Consider the following 15,738-nt stretch of genomic DNA (forward strand, 5'->3'; position numbering starts at 1 on the left):
ATCTACATCTGGTTCCTGTCAGCCTGCACTTTGCTTCATCCATCTTATCTAGTTGGGTGGCTGTATATGGTGGGCCACATGTGGGGCAGGCTCTGAATGGGTGTTCCTTCAGCCTCTGTTCTAAACTTTGCCTCCATATTCCCTCCCAAGGGTATTCTTGTTCCCCTTTTAAAGAAGGAGTGAAGCATTCACATTTTGGTCATCTGTCTTGAGTTTCATGTGTTCTGTGCATCTAGGGTAATTCAAGCATTTGGGCTAATAGCCACTTATCAGTAAGTGCATACCGTGTGCACATACACACACCTTTCTTAATGTTCATGCTCATGTATCCCTTATTGCTTTACTCCAGCTAAACCTAGTTCTGTCCATTGTAAGCATATAATTAGGTTACAGCTAGACTCGAGATTTTTTTTTACAACACAACCCTGGAGAGTATCTTGAATTTTTGTTTGTTAATACTTTTCAGGGGCAAATTCTCATGTAAGTAGCACGCAGAGAGGGACTACACTAAGCCCCTTCTCTACCTTCTCTACCATTGCTTCCAGACAGTTGGAGATATTGCCCCTCCACAATACTTATTTATCACATTTGACAGGGAGCCCTGCAGGCTGGTAATCAATGCTCATTGGATGGATGACTAAATATAACATATCAAACTCAATGTCATTGCAAACATAGGCATGCTTACTCTTAGGCACTAAGAGAGAAAGAAGAGAACAGTAGTTTTGCTATTTCCTGTCTATGTTTAAATGTCAGAAAATAACATAATGGCTCCAAAATAGTTTCATATTTTACAGTTGTTGATTTTACTGTAGTGAGAAGGTTGCATCACATAAAGTTAAGAATGAATATATGGTTTGGTCACAACTCACCCTTTCCAGCATTGCCTCAGGACAAGCCCAGTGTTTGCTTGTGTTTGCAGATTCATGCAGTCACCAGAGTCATTGACTTTGGTCATTTAACTTTCTGGTTTTTGTCAAATCCAGTCTGATACATATTGTCAGCAACCCTCATTCTCTCTCTGGATGGAGGGACTTTTGTTCCCATTCCTTTTGTTAGTTCTCTGCTTCAGGCTTGTGTTGACGCTGGGCTGGAAGTGGCCAGCTTGACAACTCTTCTCTACATTCATTGTCAACAAAGATTCTCCAGCAATTCATTTTCCTCTTCTCTCATGCCTGTTCTCTCTCTCCTGCTCTTATACACCCTGTAGCTCTACTGATAGGCTCTTTTGTGTCGCCTGGCACTGTTTGTAGAAATGGAACAGGTGAAGAATACATCCTGAAGAGACTACCTCTGACACACGGATTCAACCTGTATGTTTAATTTATATCTAGCTACAGTCGTGGGTTGTACTGTTTGGAACTGGTAATTACTGGTGAGCCAATACACTGTCTGACAGAGAAAGCTGATGAATGAACTTGACAAGGTCATCTTAGGTGTGAACACGGCGAGAAGGCATGGTCTCTCAGAGTTACAACTAAATGAGTGAATGTCTTAGTCTGTTATAACAGAATACCTCGAGGTGAATCGTTGAACAAGGTTACAGGGTTATTTTTGGAATCAATGTTGTGGCAGTCCAAGAGCATAGCACTGCATGTGTTCATTTATGGGGAGGGTCACCTACTATGGCTATATGCAAGGTCACAAAGGAGAACATGAAGACAAACATGAGAGAAAGGTGCACCCTGATAAGACAGGCAGCTAGAGACATGAGGTAGCCCTCATTTGAAAGCTGCATGAACCCACTTTCATGACATGGAAACTGAGACCACACAACATGACTCAACTGAAATAAAAACATTCATCATTTTAACAATTGACACCTTAGGGACAAGCCTCAAAATGAGTCTTCCTGAAGACAAACCATGTGCAAATCTTGTCAGTAAGACTAAAAAATCGCTTGATATTGTGTTCCTAAGAAGTGTTGTTCATACTTGGCATGGTGTATCATTGAAGCATCAGGTTTCCGAGGCAGAACCAAAAATTGACAGGAAGCAGAGAGGAGACGGGTGTTGAATGACCAGTTGTTGTCACAACATTGGCACATTCATGCCATTTCCTCAACTTAGCTACATTATCTGTGAAGGGTTTGGAGGTGCAGTTTCTTGCTTCCCTCATAATTTAGTGGTCATCACACTGACCGGTGAACTATGGTCCTGGATCTGTACTGTCTCTCTACAGGGAAAATGTCTGTTCTGTAAGGGTGAAAAAGTAAAATTTGTCGGTTTATTGAGAGCACCCTGAATCATCTGGAAACCCACAGGAAAGCCTTTTGGGGATAATAAGAGCTTGAAACTTTTATCTGGAAAACATAGGGTATCCTAAATATAACTAGATAATGAAGATAGAGAATGAGGGCATAGATAACGACTTGTGAATGATTGAGGAGCCAGAGAAATTGAACCTTGGCTTTTCCTCATCTAACGCACAGCATCTCTCATGACTTGACAGAATCCCACACTTTCTCTTATGTCAGCAGTGACAGACCCACTGACCTTTGTCTTGTTTTCAGCTGACATACTTTCCAGAGTCTTGGCAGATGGCTCAGCCAAAAGTACCTGCTGCCAAGCCTGAGGTCCCTAGTATAATGTTTAGGGCCCACATGGGTGAAAGAACTCATTCCCAGAAGATTTTTCTGAACTCCACATGCATCCATAGCACACAAGCATGTTCAGATACAAAATAAATAAATGCAATTTAAGAATTATATTCAGATTTAGCAGGTATAATTATATATGTGTACACATATATTATATATAATGAATATGTAATTAGATAGATAGATAGATAGATAGATGACAAGTAAAGAAAAAGAATCCATGAGATTTAGAGAGAGCAAAGGAGTGATGTGGGAGGACTTGAAGGAGAGCTTGAAGGTAGGAAAGGAAAAGGGATAAAACCTTCATGTATATTTTAATTTCAAAAAATATAAATAATATATATGTATATATAATTTTTGAAGTACATTACAAAATATAATCATAATATAATGTAATATATATTGTATTTTCAGACGTATGTAAGGTTAGAGAATTTTTTTCTTGCAATTATTTCTAGGCTTTATTCGTTGTTTTTCTCGTGAGGACTTTCCCCAACACTATTTCTGCCACAGAAACATTAGAACCAATTAATACAGGTGGAAGCAAAAATCAATTCCAATCTGAAACAGAAAAAAAAAAAAAACTCTTGACGGAGCTCTCGGAAATTGGTAGTAAAATGCAGTTAATGCTACAGAGTAGGAAACACAGCCAGGCCTCTCTGCTCTCTGCGACCGAGACAGCTGAGGAGTGAGGTCTTCTCTGTATTTTACTTGGAATGCAAATTATTACATCCCAGTAAATTAAATGTGTTACCAACTATCAGGAATTTCTTATTCCAATTAATATTTACACATCTGCTTCATCACATGTATCCAGATATATCCTATATTCAACAGTAATGTGGCTATCTAGCTTACTCATAGGCGAGTGGATAAGACTTTAGTTTTAGCATATAAAAGAGTGGAGCAGCATTTCCATCTAATTTCTATTACCATTGCTCGCAATAACCCCTACGCGGTTGTATCATATTGGACCACGTCCTTCATCCCCGGGCATCAGCGTCCTTAGCCTTACCAAGAATCAACACAAGGACTTCCATCACCCAGCCCAACCTAAATCACATCACTTCAAAGTATTCTAATTGTAAATTACAAAATCACACTGCAGCCTAGAACGTTCGAGTAATATAAAATAGAGGTAATTGTGTGTAGTTTTGGTAATTAAAGTTTCCTTACATGAAAGAGAATTCCCATATATATTTTTTTTCAGTTAGTGAGATTGCGATAGAAAATTGTAATACAGAAGAACTGTGATTTATTGAAATAAAAATTGGTAGGTGTTTTCCTGTATTTTTTTAGTATGGTAAGAATATTTTCCTTGGGAACATAGAAATTGAGTTGAATTGTATTCTGTACATAATTAGTAGATATTAAAAGGTTAGTATTGAACCTGTAATGGAAGTTGAGATTATGTGGTTATTACAATCACAAGGCATTTAACAGAATGGACAGCAATTCTGTCTTAATACATTAAATTAAATATGTAAAATAACCACTTTTCCTTGATACAATCAGTTGTCAGCAGAGCCTTATGTTCAATTTAATGTGTGTGGCAAGTTTTGAAGGATAGCACAGATTCAAATCTTGACCAAAATGATTATTTTTAAATGCTGAAGATCAACTGTTTAAATTCTCAAGTGATGTTAATCGCCTTTCAACGTTTAATGAGACTTTAGTTTTTAGTCTTTAACATTTTAATTACTTGTGCATATTCTCTTCACAAGGTATCTTACTGGCAATGTCTTAGTATTTTATGGTCAATTAACTTGACCTTAAAAACACAGGTATGGTCAAACATTGACCCCTTCTGAGTTTCTCATACAAGGTTAATAGCTACTATTCAAGTATAAGTAGTCAACATAGTGGGTGGAGAAGGCAGGGGACTATGGACACTGCCCATCCCCCATCCTCCCTTTCCTCTACAGCCTGGGCTGTGTCTTCACTCCCTGCAAAGCCTCTTCTCTCCTGATGTCCTCTTTACACAGGTGGGCAAGATACCCTGCTACACCACGCACTGGATCTTGAGCATGCTGGTGCCTAGAGAATGAACACATGGCTGCTTATTAGTTTGCCTTTGGAGAGGCAGGAGTCTTAGAACATAGTAGGGCCTGAAAGATTTATTACAACATGAAAAGGCATGCACGTGAGGGCAGCAGAGCTTAGAACACTTCATTGAGTAGAGTCTTAAGTAAAACCAACATTCAATCCATGTGGCTTTTAACCCACACCCCCAACATGATCTTGAAAAATAAAAAGGCTTTTCTTTGAGTAATAATTTAGGTGAAAAGCACCAGGCAGACAAACCAGTGAGGATATGTGAAGGAGCTTCTGAATAACAATTATGGAGAATTCTTCTCTGTGTATTCCAGTTATCTTCGCATGGAAGATATCTGTGTCATTTGGCTTCATACAAAGAGTGAGTTGACAAACGTTAATATTTGAACAAAAATATCTCTGCAATTACCCGCTGACTTGATGATATCACTCAAAATATTTCTGTAGGAGGCAAGGCCTCCAGTGACTTGAACCTTCTGCCCTTTCAGCCTACTGCCTACAGCATTCTGGTACAATCTTCTTACCACAATGAAACAGAAATTCCTAAAGCTATGCCGCTTTTCCCCATGTATCATCATCAATACTTCACCCACGTGTGTATTCATAATCCTTAATGTTTCTTCATGGTCGCTGGTCCACAACTTCTCAGAAAATAAGTGACTTATTATTGTAAAACATTGGACACTGTGGAAGAAGTACACCAAAAGTTCACCCTGCATTGCCAGAGGAAAGCCCGACAGCTCAGGGAGACACCAGACATGGTACCTGAGAGGCATAAGTAGAGGCATTCTCTATTCAAGACTTCACTGACTGGCTAGCTGGGCTCTCTTTAAAAAAGTGAAGGGAATTCACTTTTAGGTCAATAGGATTCCCAAAATATTTGGGACAGAAAGTAATCAAACAGATAAAATTGAACCCGAGAGCCCCCTCATGCTCAAAATGCTTCACTTGATGGCTCCAATAAGCCAAAGCAGAGGGCACGGTGGAATGCGTGCTTTGCCACTGAGAGCACCCGCAGCAGGAAGACATGTCTCCTATCTTAAAGGTATGGCCGAGAGTGGAATAAAATCTGGAGTGTAAAAAATAAATAATTAATTAATTAATAATTAATTAAAAATAAAAAGGTACTTTAAGAAGGTACTGTAACTGTGGGAAAGGATACTTTTGCATTATGAGGAAGGGTTAAATGTGTGGCACTTCTTTTCTTAATAGAAGTATCAGATTTAAAATATAAGCAAACAAAACTAAATAAATCAATTGGCAGTATTTTACAAGTGTTGGATGTGCCTGCTAACACCCAGATCACCCCACCCCTCAGTATGGCCTCTGGTTCAGTGGTCCTGAGGAGGTTCACAGGCTGTGCCTCTGGCTCTGCTCCCTCACCAGGCTTTGGAGCCACCACTAAGTCTAACTGCACACATGTGTAAAAGATTCTACTGCAAAAAAAAAATGGGGAGCTGAGTGCTGCCATCACTTCAGCCATTATGCTGTGGAGACGACAGATGGGCAGGAGGTCGGGATGACAGCTGCCCTTTGTGGAGTTTGAAGACAAATTTCAGAAAGTTTAGTTTGGAGCACCTGCTGGGTTTATTACACACCTGCTACGGTGCAGGTTGAAAGGCTGGAGAGAAAGAAACACTGCCGAGCAGAAGCTTCTCTCCTGAAAGAAACAAAAAAGAAGACATTGTGGGAGGAGTTATGGTAAAGCGATGACTGAGAAAACACACATACACACACACACACACACACACACACACACACACACACACACACACACACACACACACATACACACACACACACACACACACACACACAGACACACACACACACACACACACACACACACACACACACACACATATACACACAGACACACACACAGAAACATACACACACAGACTCATACACACACACACACAGACACATACACACAGACACATACACATACACACATACACACAAACACACACATACACACATACACACACACAAACACACATACACACACACACACGAGATGAATCTAGTTAGAGACCTTCAGGATTTTGTTGTCATCCAGATAGGCAGTTGGGAGGTGCATAAGCATCTGAAACTGACAAGAGTCCTACAGGAAAAATGTCTGCCTTTATCCGGAATCACGACTTCTTCCTGCTTTGAGTTCATGCTTCACAACCAACCAAAAGCCGCTGCCTTTTCCTAGGTTTGGAACCTCTTAAAATTAGGAGAGACCTGGGATGTCTTGCTACAGAGTGATGGGGACTGGTAATTGAATAGTTAATCAAGGCTTGTATTTAAACTTGAGGCAACAAGAGTTCTAGATTACTGGAATGACAATGAAAAAATTTTTCACATATGTATTCTGTGGCTGTTTTTCGGAGAAAGGGTCTCAATTGTAGACCATGTGGGCCTGCTACTCACTGTGTAGCCCTAAATCTCAACTTGTCTTTTTGCTTTAGCGTCCTAAAATCTGGGATTAAAGACTTGACCCATCTTACTAAGTTTTCCACAAAAATAGAAATGTTTTTTAAGATTTAATCTTAATTTCAATGCAAGTGTGTGAGTGTGTGTGTGTGTGTGTGTGTGTGTGTGTGCGCGCGCGCAAGCGTGAATATGCTACATGTGGATGCCCCAGGCAATCTAAGAGCACAATAGATGCCTTGAGTCTGTAGTTACAGGCCACTGTTTGCCTCCCTGACTAGAGTAAGCAAACATGGGAGCTAATGTGGGTCCCACGGAAGAACAGCAAGTGCTTTGAACAACTGAACCATCTCTCTGCTCCTACTAGAAAGAGAAAGTTTTGATCAGTTTTTTTTCTGGGCTATTTAAGTATTGAGTTACCACAAGGAAGCACATGGTGTCATCCTGTGGGAGCTGGTGCTTCTCTAAAGACAACCATGGAGATACTGAAGTTGTTTAGCAGTTTGGTCCAAGGGAAAGAGAGACAACAGGATGAACCTACCAGATGTAGCACTGAGAAAAACTTTAACAGCACTAGTGGTAGAGAACATATAGTTTTGTGAGTGTTGCCGATCTGTTGAGGAGGGTAGGTAAAGTGTAGGGCCATGGACTCGTATGGTGGAGGTCAGTGATTATTGTCTCCGACACCAGAAAAATACCTAGGATTTAGGCTTACCCACTGTTGGAGACAATGTAAGGCTACTGTTACAATTCCAACCAGGCAGTTGTTGAGAAGATATTAAAGCTTTACGAATACATTGTTTTTCTACAAAATCACAAAGCAGCTATTAAACCTGGAGTTCTTTGTCTCCTGTCCTCATCAGCCCTACTTCCGAAGACAGAAAAGAATGCTGAGAAATTTCAATAAATTGTACTACCGAATATTAATTGGAAAAATGTTTGCAAAGCCTTTAAGTTGGTAATTGAAAAAAACAAAAGTCATTCCTGTGGTTTTGCATAGGTTACAGTTTTTCATTATGATCAGCTTGTTTGGGGCCTAGAGAATGCCTCATTCGGTGAAGTGTCTGCTGCATGGCCATGAAGACTTGAGATCGATCCCTAACATCCATGTAAAACACAATAGTTTTAGTTCAAGTCTTGGGGGTGTGGAGATGGACAGATTCCTGGGGCTTGTTGGCAAGCAAGCCTAGGCTAAATGGTGGTTTCCAGGACCCTGACACAAAAACAAAGTAGACTGGTTATGGTGAATAATACCAAAGGTTGACTTCTGTTTTCTATGCACACATTTGCACACACTTGCACATGCATGCACACACACATACACAGACACACACACACACACACACACACACACACACACACACACACACAAAATTAATTTGTCTTGGCCACTCAACAAACATTGCTACTGAGTTCTATCCCTGCAGTACACACGCAAAGGAACCGCACCACATTTCAATAAAACTTTATTACAGATTGGGATAGATTTGGCCTGTAAGGCATGGTTTTGTTGCTGTCTGCCACCGTGCCTGTGTAAGCACCATGCTACGTTACTTTATACACAGAGTATTTGAATCTCAGTAACCTCAGGATGTGATCATCTCTGAAGAAAAGGTATTAAATTTAGGGTGGCTAAAATCTTACTGGAGCAAATAAGAGAAGTTTGAAATGTTTCCAGGGAAGGAATCACTCTTTCTCTTCTAATTTCAAAAGACAACTCTCATGGCGTTTGCACCCAGACACTCAGTGGCTCCAAGGCAAACTATTTTATTCGCCCAAGAATGTCCTCATGTGGCCTTTTGTTTTCAAATAGCAAATGTCCCAGTTGCACATTAAATTATACAGCTGAGGCATAGACTTTCCTCTAAGCTCCAATCTTAGCTGTTGGCACAAATTCTGGCCTTTTTATTTCTATCTGCCCTTTCAAAGCTCCCCGTTCATTTATCTCTGAAACAGATGTTGCAGTCAGGTACCTTATGCCTACCTCCAAAGATTGGCATATGGCTCCCACCAACCCATTGTCACCTTGGGCATGAATCTCCAGCTGCTGAAGCTGGAGAAAGGCTTCTTTCTGGCAGGCAGCGGGGACCCTGGGGATTCAGCTCAGCATCTCCTAGAAATGTGCTGAGGCTCTGGGGGAGGAAAGGAAAGACAGCCAGGACAAGTCTGCCAATTTGGGGGTTTCATCTGATTCCTCCCGGGAGTCCTTTTGTTTCTTTGCTTGCAACCTGAACTGAATGAGGAAAGATAGGACGCACCGGGGGACCGCACCACTCACATCTGCTCTCTCCCTTCCTCACGTAGGAAACGGGCCACGCACAGTGCGAGCAAGAGGAAGGGCAGTCAGAAGGACCTCCGGCCTCCCGATCTTTGGATACATCATGAAGAAATGGAGATGAAAAATATCGAGAAGCCGGCAGGAACCGACCCTGCAGGAAGAGGCTCCCCCATCCAGAGTTGCCAAGACCTCACACCAGTCAGCCACAGCCAGTCAGAAAGCCAGATGGGAAGCAAAAGTGCCTCCCATTCAGGTAATAAGATTCGCTCTGGGATGAGGACAGCCCACTGGGGGACTCTGGACTCTTTCTTTGATGGAGGTAGCTTCTGCTACTTTGCACACCATTTTGTGTCATCCATCAATTAAAACTAGCTGAGGAAAACTTTGGTGACACATCTGTGCCCTCTCTCACTCTGATGCCTGCCTTCTCTAATTCGAACAATCTGGAAGGTTTTTATAGTTTAGCAGGCAGTGCAGCTGGGAAATAATGGCGTGAGAAGACTAATTGAAATGATTGCATTTTCTGATCTGCTACAAAAGTGTTGTAAGGCAATACAGTTTGAGGCTAGCCAGTTTTACACTCCTTAATCTCTGTGGACCATTACAAGATGATCCTCAATTTGCTATCAATTCACTGTTTGAAAAAAAAATAGCATGAGGAGCACCCGAGGAATGAAAACGTCATTATTTTGACATTCATTACCATGGAGATCAACTGTCATCTCTAGTCACATTATTTTGTGATCCCTCACTGGATACCGTCATTTGAACGCTGTTGGTATGCAGAGGAAAATGAAGGAAGTGCCAATTGTTCAATAGACTGCAGCATAATAATTGAAGTCCAGGGATCACTAAGAATTCAGTAAACTGGTTTCAAAATACACTGTTTTCTGGAGGTCATCGAGTCCCAGTGTTGTTTACTGGAAGTGCAGTAGCGTGTCCGCTGATCATCAGGACGTGCTGAATGTACTTGCTAAATGAGTTCACAGTCTCCTTAGACTAAGTTAAACCTCTTAGTCAAGTCAATGTGCAACTAGTTTCCTCGACCTTGCTATTTCAAGAATTCCAAAACAGAGATTTTAGTCACAGATTTTTCCATCAATGTGCCGGATATTCCTCTCCTAGCCTTTGCATGGAATCTCTAGCAGATTTAAGGGTATATCAGGGAGACAATAGTCTAGAATTTAAGGGTTCTCTCACCTTATTGCTGGATAGACATCTGACTATGGACAGTAGGGTTCTTTCAGACTTCTAAGGCCTTCAAGCAGGTTGAAGTGCTAAAATGAGGCAGAAGGGTCACAGTCTGCTTCAGAATCACCTTTAAAAATGTCCCTGTGTTAGCCATGTTTTCCATTGATATAGAGAAAATACCAGAATAATTAAAGTATAAAGAGGAAAGGCTATCCTGACTTACAGTGTCAGAGCTTTCTGTCTATGGGAGTCTAGCCTTGTTGGTTTGAGACCATGATAACCATCAATCATGATGAGAGTATAAGGCAGAGGATTTGGGCTCACCCAATACCAGACAGGAATGTAGAAAAAACATCTCATGAAGAGAGAATGACTTCCCCAAACTAGTTCTAAGTAATTTTCTCAACCACCTAACTTTTGTTCAAATGTTCTCACATCCCAGTAGCCCCACCAGCTGGCAGCCAAGTCTTTAATATATGGATTCTTGAATAACGTCAAAAACCAACCCACAGAGCCCAGCCTTACCACTCTTTGGGGGCACATGAGAGAAAGGAGAAGAGTCCAAAGGACTCCTGGAATTCTTCACTTCTTTTATCTATGAGGACCCTAAGTAGCATCCATATGCTGCATCTCTCCTGATGTGCAAGTGTGTATTCCAGATTCTGTTGGAATTCCTCCATTGCCCAATCTATGCTATTAGAAATCAGCTCATGGCTCTATCTGCAAAATCAAAGAATCTTTGTTGCATACAAGTACTTAGGCAGTTCCAGGAAGAGGAATCAAGCCTCAGTAACACACAGTACCATAGATTACATAGTCACTGCTGAAGTTCAGTAGTTCTCCACATAATTAATGCTGTGACCCTTTCATACAGTACCTCAGGTTGTGATTACTCCCAACCATAAATTTACTCCTCTGTTACTTAATAATAGTCATTTTACTATGATTATGAATTATAGTGTTGTGACTATCTGATATGGAAAATATCTGATATGCCACCCCCTCAAGGGGTCATGACCCACAGGTTGAGAACCACTGCCGTAATTCATATGGCCAGTACTCTAGACTACATATTCAGTTCTGTGGAATGCACAGTTCAATCTATAGCCTCCATAGCTTATGCAAACTGTAGTTCATAGAGTTAATCCTGGTCATCTGTGATAGGAGATCTGCTGACCCTCAAATCCATGCTTTAATGACCAAATTTCCATAAGAATATCTAGTAATTTTATAGAAGGTGTTAACTTGTTCTCCATAAATAAAATTAATTCTGAAGAAACTCAAAAATCACCCACAATGTTTGGATTCCAGTGACAGAAAGAGAAGTGAATTGAGCATTAGCTGAATTAATAGAAAATATGTTTCATCAAATAAAATTTTCCATTTGCTTTTCATAATTTCTTCTGTCCTTTTTATCCCTTGTACTTAGTCGGCTTACATCAAACCTGCTGTTCCTCAACCAAACACATAGCACATCCTGGTGATGCAATTTATAGTAAGTGGCATGCTAGATGTCACATGTAGTGATGACTCTCTTCTGCACAGAATGGGTTTCAAACTCCCCATAAAAATTCACAGAAGAGAAAGAAATACAAGCATTTAGATGTGCTTTATCTCCATGCTTAGACATAGAATTTGCTTCTAGAAATAAAACCCAGCACAGCCCAAGCCCAGACATCCTGAGAATTGGTCCCTAATTTTTATATCTCACACATAGAAAAAATATGTTTTAACATTGTCACACTTGTTTATTCGTCTTAAAACAGGGGCACTAAGCTTACCAAAAACCACATTTTATAATATAACTTATATTATTTGTTTTTAATTTTCAACATGTTAACTGAAGGTTTTATGTAAAATTTCAAACCCTATATGGATAAATAGGGACTAATGATAAGTAGTCGCATTAGAAAGCCCTTAGATGTTGATACATGCTCAAAAGCCCTTTTGCAACGCTCTACACTCAGTAGATGGTGCTCTTGGGAGGTGGTGGGAAGTGAGGAGGTATGGCCTAGAGGTCAGATGTCTTCATTCATTAGAGAAATGCTTTCCAAGACTAAGCTGGACTCCGAGGGGTATTGTCTGGGGTATTTGTTACAGCGGCAGAAAGTGACACATGACAAAACAGCAAAAACATCTGTGTCTCACAAATTTAGTGGAAAAGATTTTGGTAGAGTTCTCAATAGGCAAATCCAGTTCTGAGTAGCTCATTCCTAGAGTTAAAATGTAGCTGCAGAATCAGAAATATAAAATCATAGACAATAAACAGCACTAAAGGGTTTATCTGAAAACTGTAGAAAGATTTCCTTAGCTAGATCAAGAATTACATTTTCCTTCATTATTAATTTATTTATCTTTATTTATTTTTTGAGAAATAATACATATACTAGTTACTATTCTAGTTTTCATTTTCACTTAGTAAACATTATTTTGAATAATAGACATCAGGAAATAATCATGATTGATTGATTGATTGATTTTATATATTTCCTATTGATCACTGTGCTTCCAATTTTTGAAGTATCTTGTATTATTTATATTGATTTACAGAAAATGAGCTGCCATTCCACCAGGATCAAAGTGCTAAAGAAAAATTCGTTCCATTTTGTATTGTCAGAAAATAACCTGACTTCAACATTATTCTTGAACCACATTTACCGGTGATGCTCTGTGGATAAGTTCTGCATCACCAGCTCATTTGAAAGTTTTGTCACTCATGTCTTTGAGCATCTGAGAACTGTAAGATAGAGAAAACCCACTGGCATTCACAGTGCTACGCTACTGTACTTGACCTAGGTTATTGGCTTCTCACTGCCTTCAAAACTACTGCCATTGTCTCTAGTTTTCAGGACTACATCAGCAATGCAACTGTCATAGATTTTGCTGATTTGAGTATGAATTTCATAAAGTTCTTAATTGTAGACATACTTATGTCTATTGCTACATTTGGGGAAACTTTAAATATTTGTCAGATTTTTACTCTTTTTTCACTTATCTTTTGGTGAATTTTTAGATATCACATTTCTATGGAAGATAGGTACTTTCTTTTCCATATTTTCCAGAATTGATGATCTTTTTAGGTGTGCCCCCATCTCCCCAACACAAATGCTTGAATGTTACATGGCTATAACTGTGTGGGTTTATTCCTGGATCATGTATTCTATTTGACATATTAATTTTTCTGCCAATACCACATACCAAATAATTTTAGCTACTATGACTCTGAGGTATACTTTGAGGTCAGATGTGATAATACCATCAGCTTCATTCTTCTTACTATTTTTATTTTGCAATTACATCATGCTACTTAAATCTAAGAGACTTTTCTGGTGCACAGTGTCCCTTAAGTGTAAAAATCAAATCACTTATATACAGAATTTTTTAACTTAGAGAAAGGTATATTTATTTGGACATTATTATTATTGGTAATATCATTGTTTATTTACTTTTAGGTCAAGATACCGAGGAGGCAGGGAGCTCCATGTCTACTCTAGAAAGGTCCCTTGCAGCACGCCGGGCCACCAGGACCAAGCTCATGATTCCCATGGAGGCCCAGTCCAATAATCCTGGTCAGTATAATTTAGTACCAAAACGTATAAAATAGTTAAAGTGTTTTCAGTTTGCGCTGTTTTTATAAATAAAAAATCATCAGAAATGATTACCTTTTATGGGATTATTACAGGCAAATAAGAATAATTGAAGATTGTTTCAAGCCATATTATTTATAATTATCAGTCATGGTCTTTAGTATGTAATTATATCTTTATATCATCAGTGTTAGCACACAGATGGCTACAATTCGAGGTTATTTGCAATAATATGAATTCCTGTTCTAGAAAGCTAAAATGTCCATTGATATCATGTATCTGATTCTATCAACATCATCATCATCATCACAGCTATTTTAAAACGTTCAATTTTTTTGTGCTTACACAACCGAGCTCAAGTAAGTGAAGTTCATCAGACATTCACTTACTGGCCCTCCTTGGTGGAGGTTTCTGTCTCCCTCCTACATTTGCTGAAGAAATTAGTGTCTGGGGATCACTTCCTTTCCAATTACCTCCATGATCAATCTTGGTAATTACACTGTTCATGTAGATAATCCATCTGATTCCCTGAACTGTTAGTTCTTTATGGTACCTGCAATGATCTTGGCTCCTTCCCACGTCAATTTATCAATTCCACGTCACAATGAACCAATGCTTGGTGTCGGTTTCCATCATCCTTCTTTCTATCTCCATATTAATAGTTTTTTGCTAACTTATTTTACTGCCCCCCAGCCAACAGTTCCACCATGCACGTGGGACTGCCAATTTGTAAACTCTTCCCCAATCCCTCTGCAGCCCGTCTCTCATAGGTCCTCATTGTTCCTTTTCATTTCATTTTCTACCTCATCTACTTTGTTTCTCTGTCCCACCATTATTCACTTGAAAAGAAACAAAAATTCACCCATAGTTAAGTGAGTAACTCCACCAATTAGTATTCCCAGCCCCTATCAATAGAACGTGTCTGGAGAATAATGCCAAGCTGCCTTCTGGGAACTTATGACCAAAAGGCTGGGGTTAGCACTCATTTCATTCAATAAAATGAATTGCGCACCTTTTCAGAGTTCAATACCTTCTTCCCTAATAATATTCCCTTGAAGTTAAGAGTACAGTTCAGAGCATTTGCCTAACAGGCACAGAGCTTGGGCTTTAATCACCAACACCAAAACTCAGAGCGAGGAAGTAGTAATCATCACTACCATTGTCTTTGGTCTTATATCACCAAGGGAAAAAAATGTTAAGAAAATGATTCTCTTGTTGTTGCAACAAATCCAGCTGGTGTGCTGATGTTACCACATGAGGATCGTGTTGCTCACCCCATCGCTCATGTATGAACTTAACTGTGTTTCTCTCTTTCTTATGCTCCCACATCAAATTTCTCCTTACTAGTCTTTGCTGTAGGCATGTAAACATTTACAATCTGCCCTAACCCCTATTTTAAATCAGTCATTTGGGGTCATTTTTAGACCAACTAAGACTCAGGTACTCAGTTGTATAGAACATAATGGCATTCTCTTGGCATTCTCTTTTTCTCCTTTCCCATGCTTGCTTTGCTTCTGCTTTCAAATTTGCTCCATATGGAAACCACAGTATCTGTATTATTATTATTATTATTATCAAACACCATGACAAGAAGCAACTTACAGGAG

At 39.6% G+C, this 15,738-nt stretch overlaps 1 protein-coding gene across 1 annotated transcript in view; it reads left to right on the forward strand.

Moving 5' to 3' along the window:
* Positions 1–15,738, forward strand: part of Dcc (DCC netrin 1 receptor) — a 1,074,495-nt gene that overhangs the window by 1,004,113 nt on the left and 54,644 nt on the right. Inside the window, exons 24-25 of the mRNA XM_032886223.1 lie at positions 9,380–9,606; positions 13,997–14,113. Of these exons, the coding sequence (XP_032742114.1) occupies positions 9,380–9,606; positions 13,997–14,113 (344 nt within the window). The remainder of the gene's footprint in view (positions 1–9,379; positions 9,607–13,996; positions 14,114–15,738) is intronic.

The sequence above is a fragment of the Rattus rattus genome, chromosome 15 (assembly GCF_011064425.1).
Source record: "Rattus rattus isolate New Zealand chromosome 15, Rrattus_CSIRO_v1, whole genome shotgun sequence".
NCBI lineage: Eukaryota > Metazoa > Chordata > Mammalia > Rodentia > Muridae > Rattus > Rattus rattus.